Here is a 15,696-nt window from a genome sequence, read left to right on the forward strand (position 1 = left end):
AGTGAGTATTACAGCAAAGCAAGTTAATTTCAGAAAGAACGAAGCTTGATAGGCCAGTTAGAGTGGCATGTCGATCAGCCAGTAATCACACGACCATGTCTACGTTATCATCCATGGCGGCACCAGGCAGCCTCAAATATCAACAATGGTGCGCTTCAGGTGTTGTGATAATAGTCCTTGAAATGATCTTCGTAATAATGAACTTACAGATAGAAACACGCTCTAAAAACATTATATACACAAGAGGGTCCACTATTGCGTCAACCTAATAAGTCAGTAAGTTGAACACGCATCTGATAACGAGGCCGCCTTTTACAACAATAGTTACACCTTTCAAGGCGTAGGATACTTCAGGCGCTAATTGAGTTGTAATCACTTGTATTTCATTGTAGGTTCAGCAATTAAACCCTAAATATGCTATCCAAAATATTCCTTATATATAAAAAATATGACAAGCGAATATGGGGAACTTATAACCTACCGGTCTGCCATTAATTCGTTTGTTGAAAAACGTTACTGTCTTCCAGTTGATATCCTGCTTGAGCGTTTCCTTCGGGGAAAGACCGCCGAGGCCAAATATATTCGCTGTTGTAAGTCGGGTAGAGACCTGGAGGAACTGCTTTGATAGCACTGTACCCGGTAGCCTCGTATCGAATCTGCAAAGTACCGGAGATGTTTTTTGTAATAAAACGGGTCTAATTAATTGACTTGTCTGTTAACACAAGTGTTTAGAAACAATTCGGCTGGTTCTGCATCTGTAATAGTAAAATATTTTGTTATAAAAATAAAGCTTGGTTTCATAACTCACTGCCCAGCCAAATTTCCGGGTTACTTGTATTTCCATATTTCCGGCTCGAAAAGCGTAGAATAAACTATTACGGGACGGATTAAAACTCCCGGCGACTCGCTGATTGCAGAGCGATCATAAGGGACATGCCTCTCACAAGGGCGGATCAGCAGTTTTTGCACCGATGGTGTCACATTCGAGAACGTGTTCACATTATGACCAGAATTAAAGGACCGGAAAAACCCCAAGATCTGCATGTGGTTAAGCTAATCACAGGACATTTAGTATTACTGCACAGCAAAGGAATCGCTTGCAAAGTGAAATTTATGTCGTTTCTACTTTTTGAAAACCTTATACGCTCCTTGGCGTCATAAATACTTACATTACTGCACCGTTTTCTTTCCGCGTCACTGCAATACCGAATAACCGTCCGGACTCCCCTAGTAATAGTTCATAGCCAGTATCATTTTCATTGCAGCGTTGTAAGTTGTCTTCTTCGAGCACAATTGGATGGTAGCTGTGACCATCAGGTACCATCTGAAAATGTTAAAAATGAAGGGGCTGCATCATTGCATTCAGGTATGCTTAGCACACAAAAAAGGTAAGCAAGACAAAGTATATTTCCAATGATATCGGCAAGCTCGGGTGGCTGCACTCCGCAGCACACTAATAAGGAAATTTTACTCCCAACACGCAGCTGCAATAAAGGTTTCAGGGTTCGTTTAATTGCAGATCTTTATGCCATAGTGCGCAGACGCCTGTATTATGTCTTCTTACTCCGCACGTGATACATACGCCCCCAAAAGTGATAACACACTACCTTCTCAATATGAACGCTTTTTTTTAAATAACTGAATGGTTTCTCCTAGACACGTAGTTAAGGGGCTGCCCTAAATACCCCCCAACCTTGATTCATATGGTGGGAGAGAGGGTGTTTTACCGAGAACAGATGGTGAAACTATGGGTTTTTCAAGTACTTTAACAAATGCCCCCGACCCCAACTTACATAGAAAAATATTCCTAGTGATGGGCTTGCGTGTGTTCCTAAATTTAGGTGCATGTTTAAAAACCCAGGCGGTCGAGATTTCCGGAGCCCTCCACTACAGCATCTCTTAAAAATCATATCATGGTTTCGAGAACTTAAACCCAAGCAATTATTATTATTATTATTATTATTATTATTATTGCTACTATTACTACTATTGTTATATCTTTCTTTAGTATAGGAAGCATAGAATGACCCCCATAACATTATGTGTACTCACTTGCACGCGAAGCCTAGAAGGCGTGAAAAATGAAACGTTAACGACCACGTCCTCGAATTCCCCGCCAAACAAGGGCGGCAAGGCCGGTCTCTTCAGCAGGGCCGTAAATCCGCTGCCATTTGCATGACGTTCTTGGCTGACCATGACGTAGCCGTAGTCCTCGGGGAAGAAACACATCGGCAGAGCGCTATCCGTGGAGACGTACTTGCACCTGAGATGCAGGTGAAACAGATGTCTTGATTATGACGACACATATTTTGCTAAAGTTATTACACAAATGTTTTTTATAGTATCTGCTTCTGCAGTGGACAAAGTTACATCCTGTCAGAAGTATGCTGATTTGCGCGATTGCTCATTATTTTTGTTACATAAACACGAGACAGTAACACAACATTTCACTCCTTATTACACGGAAGAGGCACGTGGACCAGAAATGCCTATTCCGTTAATGATAAGCGAATCGGGCCTTTTGTTTCCATTGAGCCAATTTTGTCCTTTTTTGTGTGTAGAGGGGGAGCTTATGTGCTTTTTTTAGGAAACAAAGTAATTTTAGTGATCATTAGGTTCGTCAAATAGCATGTTTGTCGGTGAATTAGTAGTTGATTGTATAAGCGTATGCAGTGTTCCTCATCAAGGGGGCAACGACAGTTCGTCACAGCACTCCACCCCATCCTACTGAGTCATTGTAAGGAGCAGATTTAGTGCCTGCTTGCTTCTGTACCCATCTTTTGAGAGTACGCCTATATGGTTGAGCGTAAAGCCAAACACACGTTGGGCGAATCAACAAGTAAGCTTAATCATGCGTGGGCAAACATGCCTTCAACCATATGGGGACACACTGCTGAAAAGTAGTTGTGTGCTTTCGTTCACACTTGAAAATACGCACGTTGTAAAACAATTAGGTGATTGTTTAAATTCTCTTTTGCATTTGAGTGACTATTTTCTTCATAATTAAAAAATTTTCAAGAATGTGAAATTTAATTATGGGCCGGTTTCGTCTGGGCTTCTTTTTTTGTGATGAGTATTCACTGATTTTCTTGGTATCATATGGCGACACTGCTATAAACACTCTTAGAAGCTGTTTGGAAAGCGTAAGCATTTCTATGTTCACTCTAGGAGAAATTGTCCGTAGGTCCTATAAAACAATCGCCGCTAAGAAATTTAAATGAACGAAAGAAAGAAAATACGTTGTCGCTTCAGTGCTTGGCCTGGAACGGCAGGGGCCCTGACACTTGGAAGGCGAATGTCTTAACTAGTGCGCTCGAAGCCTTTTCTTGCAAAAAGAAAAGACCATATTTGACCAACACGAATGAGTCGTAGCAGTGGTGCCGAGAAATTGTAGCACAATAACACTCTCTGCGATGGCTTGGGTGAATTACGCGCAAAAGACCTCTCCAGTGGAAGTTGTAAAGTGGATTGGGAGGACTGTACACATCAGAGGATTTCGAACGGATGTACTTTCATGCCAAAGACGCGTCGTGTTTTTGTCTCTTGAGAAGGCGTGATTTCTTTTCTCAGTGCTAAAATCTTTTTCGTGTTTATACCGGCGTTTGTCATTCACAAAAATAAAGGAAGAAAACCTCTCCCTTTTTTCACTAATGTTCGAATGACAGGAAAGTCCTACCCTCTGCGCAAGCATCGGCCATAGTCAGCCAGTCCTTCTCTGGTTGGGTCCAGGTCGCAGTCGACACGCAGCGGAAATGACCAGCGGTAGAACAACTCGACGTATGCCAGCACAGCGCAGCTGGCCAGCACGGTAGCCGAGAGCAGTAGAGAGACAAGGGCGCACAGCAGCGGCCCGCGCAAGGAGCGATGCAGGTTACCGGACGATGGCGAAAGGGAAGACTCCTCCGGGATGCTGGCCAGCAACTCGAGCGAACTCTCCTGCAGTCCCTTTTTGGCCTCACCGGCACGGCCGGGGAAGTAGGTGAATGTCGGCGATTCCATTTTCCTGGAAGTGAAAGGACATCACGTAAATATATTGTAAGAAATAAGCACAAGTCGACTAACTTAGTCGGACTCACTAGAGCTAAGATCAAGCTGTGAGTGGTGACTGGGTCCGGATGAGTTATATTCTGGTGAGTGCGAGTCCTAGTGAGTTCGGCTGAAGAAAATTTTGGTGAGTCTGAGTCTGAGTGAGTCCAAAGTTCAAGATATAATTCTTAAGTGAGTCCGACTGAGCTCCGCTTTCGTTTGCTGAACTGTGCAAATAAGTGTTGTCCTCTGAACATATGCGTGTGTGACATGTTGAAGCTAAAGTCTGTCGTTTGGTGCAGACCAAGCCATGTAATGTGGGGACTTTCACGACATTTTTCGGAATGTTAGTATAGTTAAAACAGCGCGAACGACGCGATAACTCGACATCATTGTGGAACGAACGCGGTCAGCGCCGGATAGGCTGGAGTCTGCAAACATGCATGCACTAAAGCGGACGTGCTTCACTCGGCCTCATTAAGAAGTGCGTCATAAGGGGGAGAGAGGGAGGAGATGAGACAAATATTTTGACTATACCTGACTCATTCAAAGTTTAAATGAATCTATATTCGAAGACAAAGGTTTCTGTGTTTCGCATCTATCTAAAGGCAGTCTCCTGGAGTAGAAATCGAGCTCGCATTCTAGAGCGTTGCAGTGCAATACATCAGTTGTGCCACACTGCAACACACTTTATGACATAAAACAATAAAGGCAAATAGGCAACGTGGGACAAAAAAAAAGCAACACAAAAAGAGTGGTGTGGCTTGATACAATAAAGACCTTATGTATTCGCTCGTAAACTGCGCCTGCGTGAGCTTCACCTGCAATAAGGCCGAATGCTACTCGTGCTTCACCGGTGCTTTTGATGCGTCCTCAGTTCCTTCATTTGCCCCAGCGAATAGCTTCAGGAGATCGACGGCGTGTATAAGCTGGCTAAGAGTCACTACAGGAGGCTCGGGATCTACGACTCAGCGGTATACCGACCACTGAGTCTACGCGGGCATGGTCGGCAGCGTCGTCCAAATATTTTGCCACCAGGACAAATGAACATATATATGTTTCGAGGCGGCAGCGTTAGAACATATGTTCGAATAAAAAACCTGTCAGTCAAAATTAAAATAGCAATCATCCCTTCTTGAGATAATTTACATGGAGAGCTTTGTAAAATTCCGCTTGGGTGTGAAGGTTTTGTGAAATCAGGTTGATGGCATCATTAAACCCTGTGGATACTCGCAGGGATGGATGGATGAACCGATTAACTTTACTGTAGACCTTCGGAACACGCTTACGCGCGTTGTGGGCCACTGGCACGTCGGAACGAGTAATGCGATCTGTTCGGGAGAGCAGGACCCTCGTAGAACTGGGTTTCTCTATGTGGAGCTTTAAATACGCTTGTATTGTTGACCTAGAGGCAAGTTTATGAGGCCATCTATAGGCATAGCTTGGCGAAGAAAAAGGAGCTCATTAAGTCGTGAGGGCTCAGCCAGGCACAAACTCATCAAAATTTCCCTCAAATGAACTCACTCGGAATTTATCTCACCAATGTATTACTCAGCCGCACTCACTTAGTCTCAAAATTATGGCTTGGAGGCACAAAACTGCACATTAGCTCACATGCTCTGGCAGTGCCCGACATTATATAGCGCAAAGTTCAATATGAGTTCGCTAAAGTATAATTGGATTTAACGATCTTGATGTCAGTGCTCATAACCGTGAACATCTCCCATAATTGCTGCTCACATATGGGTCTTGTGATCGTATACGTAAAATACTTGACTCAACTCACACGAGATATTTTATAGAGAACTTTGCGTGGAATAAATTGCGGGGGTAGTTCACACTTCCTCCCTCCCACCTGCACCTCTGATCAATAATATTAAAATGGCCAATGAAGGTTAATGCCTTAAGATACGCTTGAATGAACTTGAGCAGAAACGTTGGCCCATATAATGCTCAAATCAATGCTGAATATGAGTATATTGTCACGATGAGTCACAAGTACTGGGGGATTTATTGAACGACCAGGTAGCTAGCTCTAGGACGATGCGTCAGTCGTGGCTGGCTCTCGAGCAGAGAAGAAAGCACGCGATCATCTTTTTCCTCCAGATTGAGAGCCGCTCCTGCTGTCGACCCACTACGTGCTGGTGGCAATATATAGGCCCGTAGGGGGGGGGGGGGGGCAGTAATAGGTGTAGATCGCTCATACTCACTCAAGGAACATACCTTGCGCTGAAGGCTTACTTTGACTAAGACCCACCAAACTTTGCAAACGTGCACTCACTCAAGTTCAAGCTGCCTGCCTGATCTGAGTCTGCTGAATCTGGTGACTCGACTCATGAGTTAGATTGCAGACCTATGTCCGTTGAATCATGGATATTCTGAACCTACGCAACACACATAGCTACTCCTGGTAACATAGACCTTAGGGTGTGTAGGGCTCAAAGACGCTAAAGACCTCATCATAGGTTAAATGCACCTTTATCGCGTATATTAGACAACATTCGCTATAAGTATGGCTCTTAAAGTTACAGGAATCTAGATTCATCTTTGAAATCTCATTATTACAGTTCGCGCTGCGTAATGCCACGTTCGAAAATGCTATGAAATATCTACTTATGGCAGTCGACATAAAAAAAAAGTGGGACATTGCAAGTTTTAGTGTGTGGCATCATTTGGCCCTTCTTCCTTTTTTTACTTCTTTATTCGGCACAGCGTTTTAGAGTGCGCACGTCATTAAAAGTGAGAGTATACCGCGCGACCTAGGCATGCTGCTCTGTAATATTGTGTAGCAATACCTATAGCAAACTTCTTTAGCGTGTCACAACTATTTAAGTGTTACGGATCGGAAAGGGACATTACAACATTTTAGATGCCAAGCAGCTTATGGCCGAGCCCAATCCTGTGTGCGTAACCACCCTTAAGGCCTGACCACACGCATCCCTTACAGCGCGTCAGCACATCGCTTTCTTGACGCAGCGCCGCGCCCTCTCCCTATGAAGAGAAAGGGCGCGAATCATCGTGTAGCCCCGCTGCGCGTCCACTAACTTATAAATGGTTTTCAGAACGCAGACGCTGCTGCACTCTGCGCTTCCATGATCTTCCAATGAGCAGTACTAACGTGAATAAGAATTTAAGGACCCTTTAGCTTTACCTTTAAGAGTTGAATGCGATAGCGAAATCCGGCCCCTAGTGCACCCTTTGACCGCTAAGTGCCTACTTATTCACATGCTTTGTTACATACACACGCACGCACACAAACACGCACAAACACGATTGGACCTGCGTGCGCTATTATCGCCGAATGGGCCCATTTTCGTCGTGACACCTGTCGAATAAGATGCGTTAAAGGTGCCCTGAAACGCTTTTTCAAGTAGCCATAGAACAAATTTACTAGATGAGCTTATTGTCTCACGAATAAAACGCCGCAAAAATTTCAAGAATCCGTCCCGTGCGAATGGAGTTAGTAAGGTTTGACGCATGCTGCCATTGCATCATCTCTTCTCTGGTCCCGATGAAAGCGCTGGAAGCTAAGCAGGGCAGGGCAAACAAACTACCGCGCCTCGTAACCTTGAGCACTTTTTTTTATACTTCGAGTGCGCGGCTTCTTCAGTGTGATCGCGTGCATGGATGGGTGGATTGATATAGTTGTACCCTTTAGACCAGGTGGCAGCTAACGCCACTTAGCCGTAATACCTAGTGAACCATCATTATCATCATCATCATCAGCCTGACTACGTCCACTGCAGGACAAAGGCCTCTCCCAAGTTCCGCCAGTTAACCCGGTGAACCAACAACTACCTTTATTTTTTTCTCTTTAAATAGTGAAGTTGAGAACTGGTACTTTCCAGTGAATTATTTATTTTCACTTGTACCTTGATTTTAGCCACCAATGAGATAACCTCCTACTATTTATTTCTACCCAATTAAAGTATATTTTGCCCTCGCTGTCCCTAAACCCCAGTGCTTTGAAAACCTGTGCGCCATCATCCTGAACTATAGGGTGAAGCCCTTCACAGAACATTATCAGGGGTTCGGCAGTTTCCACCTCCTCTGCACACGCACCACATACCATGTCTACCTTTTCGTATTACGCCAGATAAGTCCTGGTTAGCAGTACTCCGGTACTGGCCTCAACCAATAGAGAACTACCCCGAGTATTATCATAGATCGTTTCTTTCGCAATTCCCTGCTTAAATGTTCGATAGATCTGTAGTGCGGACTTCTTAATCATGCCAATTCTCCACATATCAGCCTCAGCTTCCTTCACCTTCTTTTTAACTGATAAATCTTTTTGGTTTGGCCCCCTGCTGTTTTCTAAGCATTTACCAGTCAATATTCTGGTTCACTTCCTCCATTTTGTATTGAAATTCCTAATGTACAAGTAGCTGAAAACCTTCCTAGCCCAACGCTTCTCCCCCATTTCTCTGAATCGCTTCTCAAATTTTATCTTGCTGCTAGCTTCAGAGTCTGCCATCAAATGTCATCCCATATCACCTTGTACTCCCTGATTTGGTGTATTCCCATGAGCTCCTAAAGAAAGCCTACCTATTCCACGTTGCTTAATTTCGAACCTTGCTTGAACCTCTGATCTCATGCACAAGACCACGTTGCCAAAAGTCAGACCAGAAACCCTAACCTTTTTCCATATTCCTCTCACAACATCATACCTATCATCATTCCACAGTGCCCTACTTTTCATCACCGCTGCATTCCTGTTAACGTTTAGTCGGTACGTATATTTCATGTTACCTTATGTACTCAGTCGCATTGCTTATCCATACGTCCACATATTTGTATTTATCTGTTATCTCTAGCGTGACCACTTGTATTGTAAGCTAACTACCTTCATTATCAATAAAATCATGACTGCAGATTTTTTTTTCTTACTGAATATCAAATGTAACTGATCTCCCTCATTACCGCAGATGGCCTCCCGCGACTATCTCGGTAACTCTATTTTTCGGTCTCAGACGCACAGACAATTTTTCGCCCACAACCAACGAGGCCGACGCTGGCCGCGGGTTTTCTGCGACACAAGCTCTTTGACGCTATCGCCTTATTATACCACCAGCGCACAAACCGTAACGTGCTCTTTTGGGCATCTCAGTAATCTTTGATCGTTTGATATGTTTCGACGAAATGAAAAGGCATTTTAGAAATTTGGAGATATCTAGACGAACCACTATAAAGACCTTCACCCCAGGTGGTCTAATCATACAAAGTCGTGGCTCTAATGTGTTTGAAATGAAAAAAATAATACTGACTGCTAAACGTACTATGTGTACTATAAGCACATGTATCTCAGCCAGCTCTAGACCCTTGTGGTAAGAGTGGAATAAAAACAGGTAATGTAACTTCAAAGTGGGAAAAAACCAAACACGATGGTGCGCAAGAAAAGGAATGTGGCTCGCGTGAGCTGGAGGACTTCGACGGGCTGGAGAACGCGGCATCTGGCAAGAGCACAGATCATTCGACTTCAGAGACCAAAATGGACCGAGTTGGTGTTACCAGGCCAGCCAGGGCGAGTTTGGCGTGTCCTGAGAATGATCGAGTGTTTCCGACCGGGTTTAGCGGTGCTGTTCCTGTGGTAAACGAGCTAGCAGCCAGGACGTGCAGCTGACCCCGTTCCATTGGTGAGATGGTATTGTCGCGTCAGAACGGGTCCAGCACAACCAGTGGCTGAGATTGTGGTCGAGGTGCCACGTACGGGTGGGCCCAGGGGAACCAGGAACTGAAGGCGTGGCCTCAGTGCTGCGCCGGGCACAACATGGCCTACGAGATTTAGGGCGAACAGTTTTTCTTGTGCTCATGCGCCATCGCAAAGCTTTATTGTACAGGCTCGTGCCACACGTTTTGTTCCTACTGGTCCACACTTGTGTCGTCGACACCCAGGGGTCATGTGAGGGACGTCAGACGAGCTTAGACTTCGGGACGCACCGATAATATCATGTGTGTAGGCTTAGAAGCGTAGGTTTAGGACCTTACTGATATTTGAGTGTTGGCGAGGCACATCACAATTAAATTTATGACATCGCACTTGACGTCGTCGACAGCTGCAGAACTCGCCACCATACGTGCCACTCTGGAGTTTATTGTTGAAGAACCTTCGAGAACTTGGTCTATCTTCTTGGACTCGAAGGCAGCTCTTCAATGTCTCATGTCACCCTTGGGCCATGGACCTAATGAACAGTTAGTAGCTGAAATAAGGCTTCTCCATCACCAAGCAATCAAGAAACAGCACTGCATAGTGCATGAGTGAATACCAGGTCATTGCGGTATATATGGCATTGACCGCGCAGATGAGGCCGCTAGATCTGCACACGACGGTACCCAATACACGGTCATCCCGTTCTCAAAAACCGACGCAGCTACAAGACATCGTTCGCTTGCACGTGACCTCACACTGGTACAGTGGAACTCAACAGACTTCCCAAACGAGCGCCTGCATAACTTGGATCCCGATCTGCAGCTTCGTCTTCCCTCAAGGATATCTCGAGCTGAGGAGACTCTTCTATGCCGCCTGTGGCTTGGAGTGGCCTTCACGAACGCATACTCTTATCTCATTGGAATGGCCAGCTCTTCTACATGCACTTACTTCAGCTGCGAAGAAACCATCGCGCACCTTCTGTGTGAGTGTACCCATTTCAACGCGCAAGGACAAGAACTGACTGCAGCTCTGGGTAGACTGGATGATCGGCCTTTGTCGGAACATAGGATTTCGGGTCATTGGCCGAGCCCATCCTCAGCTGAGAAGGCTTTGGAAGCTTTGCTGCGCTTTTAGCGGACAACTGGCCTCAGAGACAGACTATAGTGTCTTATACTCTTTGATGTTGCCTTTCCTCTGTCGCAATTTTGTTTTGTAATTTCTCTCTCTCTCTTTCTTCGCCACATTTCGTTTTAACATCTTTTAATCCCGTCACCCCTTTCCCCGACACAGGGTAGCCAGCCGGTCTAAGAAATGGCTAACCTCCCTGTCTTTCCGCTTCAACTTTCTTCCTCCTCGTCCTCCGTGGTCAATCAGAGTGTAGCTGATTTTTGTTTCTATTCGATAAATGCTTCTTGTCCTTGTCTCGCTTATCCGTGTCTGAGAGCCTCGAACAACCACAACCTGCGAGCTCATTCGATCTAGTTCACTCAACAGCACCCAATGCGTGACGACTGCACACAATTGTGAAACGGTTCAACTGCTCGAGCTGTTATCACTGCGTAAACATTCTTCGCTTTTCGCTGGTAGCAACGGTGCACTGCGCGGGGTCAGTGCCTCCCTACCAATACATTACGCTGGTTTGCAAATACGCTTGTTTTGAATAACACCACCTCGCGAATACGCATACGTGATATGCTGGGTCGTAGCAGCGTTTTACTATACAGCAGGTGAAAGCTAGAAGGCTGGCTTCAGTCCAACATCGTGATGTCCCCCGCACTAAGGGGTAAAGTACTCGTAAACGACCTCTGAATGATTTGCCGATAGTCGCTATAAACTCTCGAGATAACGCTATCTTGAGAAAGTGGGCTGCTTGGTACGATGCAAGCTATTGCAGATGCAGGAAGCGAAAACATGCCTACGCGTTTAAGCGTAGAGTTGTATCGTTTCCCACAATTTTGTTGCTTGTAGAATGCGGCGTCGTCTTCAAGAAAAAACACTGACGTGCGAGAAAAACTTGAACAGCACCATAGAACCTCCGGGGCGTGGCCAAAGCAAGTGACAGAAACGGGGCTGAATGGTTAACTCTAAATCTCTGCGAATTCTTTTTAATAATGACTAATCTCGGCATGATCGAAAAAGAGAAAGTCAAAGAAATTCATGAAAAACGTCTCCCCGTGATATATTGGTGATTGTTCGCATGGTTTCGCCAGACTTTACTCTGAAAAAAGGTTTAGGTAGTTTCACGCATCAAATGATGCTTTAGAAGAGTCAATGGCCCACTTGTTAAAACTATATTTAAAGATAGGGGCCGCAAAGCATGTATGATACTGCCGTACAGGCATGGCTAATAAAGAACGAGGTTAACAACTCACGCAGTTATCGCGGAAATGTAGCTACGGGATATTAACGAGTGAAAAAGTAAAGCACCAGCTTACCTTTCCTGTTGCGAACCCCAGACTGCGTATTGCTAGCGACACAACGGAGAATTGAGATAAGGAGCAAAAGGAGGGGGGGGGGGGTGAAGCTGACGTAAACGTATCGCGTGCAACGGCACTTCTGGAAGAGCGCAGATAAGCTTCCGCACCCTAAACTGGGGCTCTTGATCTCTGTCTCTCCTGATGTGTTTGCAGCTGACCAATACCGCGAGCGACGAAAGAGCAAGCAAATGTGAGGTGGGAATTAGAAAAAAAAATTCTGGAAATCTGCCTTGCAAGAGCTCAGACTAAGGAAAGCCTAAGAAGGGCAGATATAGCAAATACAGAAGGTAATTAGAGAACATAAGCACAGGTTATTCTGTCATGATTCTGCAGGCGAGAATGGAAACACGTATGGAGAGTGAGCGTTCTAGGGATGGTGCTTTCAAACTAGAAGGAATTGAGCCATACGGTAGACTCTCATAGAAGTAAAGTCAAGTGGAGGAAAACTGGTAAGGCACAAAAACATTTGGCAGATCTCACGTACCTTGGGATTCGATGTCATGCGAAGCAGGCGCATGCAAGGTGACTGTGTTGTAAATTTTTTATTGAGCGAAACTTTACGAACTTACGCAAAAGATGTGCACAGTTGCACGCACAGACATAATTTCAATAGTCTCATGTGTTTTATATCACCAGCTCTTTACAGTTGCGTAACGAAGGCCACAGCAACGTGGATATTAGCAGCAGCAGAAGCAGTATAAGCCAAAATAAAGTGCTGCTGCTCACGCGCGTCATAGCCCTGGGCACTGCCACATAAAATACTTAAGCGGATGACAGCTGACTATAATTTATGTTGACCCGACGTGACATCTGTATGGTCGAAAAACAAATGTAATGTTTATAAACTTGGAAAGCCAGCACTACAATCACAATTGGTGTTACACCAACATCGGAGTCTATTTGAAAGGTACTTCCGAGACCTGGGGTGGCTCTGTGGTGGCATACTTGATTGAAACGCAGAATGATAGGGTTTGATTCCTGCTGGGACAATGACACTTATTCTTTTGCGATCGTCTGGTCCCCGCTGCTGATTTCTGCTTTTTCTTAATGGTGTTTTATCGCCGTTCCTGGGTAGCTGTGAACTGTCAAAAAACTTGTGGCACATAACCGCATACGAGTGGCTCATACCCACCCCTGGGTATGTGTCACTGTTTTTGTAATCTGCTTGGCAACGTACGCGACAGGATTGTGACATTATTCATGTCATGTGTCATGACCAGCAAGCCGTATTCGTCGATTTATTGTATGCTCCAGTACTAGTTTTGGCTTACCCCAAGTTGAGGGCATGTTCATGTGAGTATCGAGACGTAGGAGGCAAGATTGATAGATAGATAGATAGATAGATAGATAGATAGATAGATAGATAGATAGATAGATAGATAGATAGATAGATAGATAGATAGATAGATAGATAGATCGCATATAGACGCCTAAAGTGCCTACAGTACGCATATAAATCCTTTGCATTTAAAAGGGCTGAGATGACGTGAATAAAATGAACTTACAAGCATGGGTGCTAACTTCAAACTGTTTATTAACCTGAACCGGATTAATTTATATATCCGGACGAACAAGGTGATCACATTAGAGATGTATAAACATGGCTCAGCTGGCTAATCATCAGGATTCACTAAAACAGAGTAGAGTAATGCACCTAAAACTGCATTGGGCCGAACTGTAAAAGCGTGCCAGTACGCACTAAGACGTTAATATTACAATATCAACCACAAGGAAATTATCTACAGGGTATGCCTTTAAAAGAGTTACTTCTTCCTCACTTGAATCTCGTGATGTCGCACTAACGAACCCGTGTGGTTATCTGTGTGTAATTGCGTGTCTTCACTTCGTACCTGTCCTTTCTGCGCCATACCAATTTTTCTCAAATCATAAAAAATGGAAATCTGACTCGCAAGTCGCGGGATCCAATCCCGGCGGTAACGGGTGCATTTGCGATGGAGGGCGGAGATGTTGTAGGCTCATGTGCTAAGATTTGGTTGCACGTTAAAGAACCCCAGGTGGTCTAAATTTCCGGATCTCTCCACTACGGCGTCTCTGATGATCATGTGGTGGTTTTGGGACGTTGAACCCCACATATCAATCAATAAATCAAACCATTAAACTAGCACAGCAACACGCCATCTAGAACAAAAAAGGGCAGGGAAAAGTGACATCACAAAACGTATATAGGCCCGATCAACGTTTATAAGGTATACCATAAGAGGCTGAGAACAAGCATGTGGCAAGAGGGAAAAACACACGGTAACTTCGCATGATCACCTGAAGCACTAAGGAGGCTCGCAGGATTTCAAGCTGGACGGTTGTGCCCTCGCGATCTCCGACGCCAGCATAGCTCCCGCCGACTGGTTCGCCCTCCGCGGTCTCCTGACGCCGTGGAGCTCTCGCATTGTGGTGCCCCGCCCTTGGACTGTTTCGACCAGATCCCCACTTTCCTATCTCCTTCTATTTTCCGTCGCTTGCCTCTCTCTTTCTTCACCTATTTCCTTCTATTCTTTTATCCCTCCTTCCTCCCACCCCTATAATGCACTGCGCCGTGTCGCCTATAGGCAGACAGAAATTAGGTGCCTTCTTTCTTTTCCTTGCGAACCACTAACCAACCAAGCACTAAGGATGAGGGAACTCATGTACTTTCCTCGTCCTTAAACAATACGATAAATTGGGGAACCCTTAAGTTTAGTCTTTAAGAGTTGAACACAATAGCGAAATCCGGCCCCTAGTGCTCCCTTGTGCAGCTAAGTGCATACTTAATTATATGTTTTGTAACACACACACGCCCACAAACGCGTGCGCGTGCAAGCACGATGTATCTATAATAATGCAGAGAGTGCGCAGTGTGCACGTCCACTTCCCTCCGCGCTACACTGTGGTCGAAACACGTGTTTCACAATGTCACACACACACACACACACACACACACAGCCCCCCCCCCCCCCCCCACACACACACGCGCGCGCGGCGCGCGCGCGCGCGAGAGAGAGAGAGGTGCATGCCTCATACATGTTTTTATTCTAAAGCAAGAGTCGCATGACATCCTAGATACACGCCTCGCGCTCACCATCTGGGAGGTCTTCAAGAGTCTCACATTGCCTCACAGATGGCACCACACTGTCTAGCATTTGCTGTTTGCTTGATCAACGCTTCTAGAAAGGCTTGATATGTTTTCAGCTAGATGGACATAGTTGTTCTTCTTTAGAGCTGTTTAGAAGTTCCTGTGTGTTTTTAGCGGTGATGGCTGCACTATCCTGGCCTTTTTCGACGTAGTTTGATGGCCTCCCAAATGCGCCAACAAAACGCCGAATGGTGTCGTTCTCGTCGTGACACCAGTCGAGCAAAACGCGTTAAGGAGAGTTCTTCTATTATATGACTTTTATGTTGTGTTCTTTGTCGAAGCAGCTGCAAGTAACGTTGTGGCTCTGTGGTAGGGCACCTTCTTCCCACGCGAGCAGCCTGAGTTGAATCCTCAATGGGGTCGAAAGTTTTAATCTATATTTTATTTGTTTCTTTGTCGATTTTGCGCTCACGGACGAT

The 15,696-nt window shown here is 45.2% G+C and overlaps 1 protein-coding gene across 4 annotated transcripts in view; it reads right to left on the reverse strand.

Annotated features, from left to right (window-relative positions):
* LOC119171501 (lysosomal alpha-glucosidase) overlaps positions 1-15,696 on the reverse strand; it is a 106,666-nt gene that overhangs the window by 28,898 nt on the left and 62,072 nt on the right. For 3 of the 4 annotated variants that reach the window (XM_075890280.1, XM_075890279.1, XM_075890278.1), the window contains exons 2-5: positions 3,677-4,003; positions 2,053-2,263; positions 1,170-1,324; positions 482-656 (exon numbers count right to left, since the gene is read on the reverse strand). In XM_075890280.1, the coding sequence (XP_075746395.1) occupies positions 482-656; positions 1,170-1,324; positions 2,053-2,263; positions 3,677-4,003 (868 nt within the window). Of the gene's footprint in view, positions 1-481; positions 657-1,169; positions 1,325-2,052; positions 2,264-3,676; positions 4,004-12,108; positions 12,192-15,696 lie in introns of those variants that run through there. The other variant, XM_075890281.1, reaches the window with a different exon arrangement.

Source organism: Rhipicephalus microplus, chromosome 3 (genome assembly GCF_043290135.1).
Source record: "Rhipicephalus microplus isolate Deutch F79 chromosome 3, USDA_Rmic, whole genome shotgun sequence".
Taxonomy (NCBI): domain Eukaryota; kingdom Metazoa; phylum Arthropoda; class Arachnida; order Ixodida; family Ixodidae; genus Rhipicephalus; species Rhipicephalus microplus.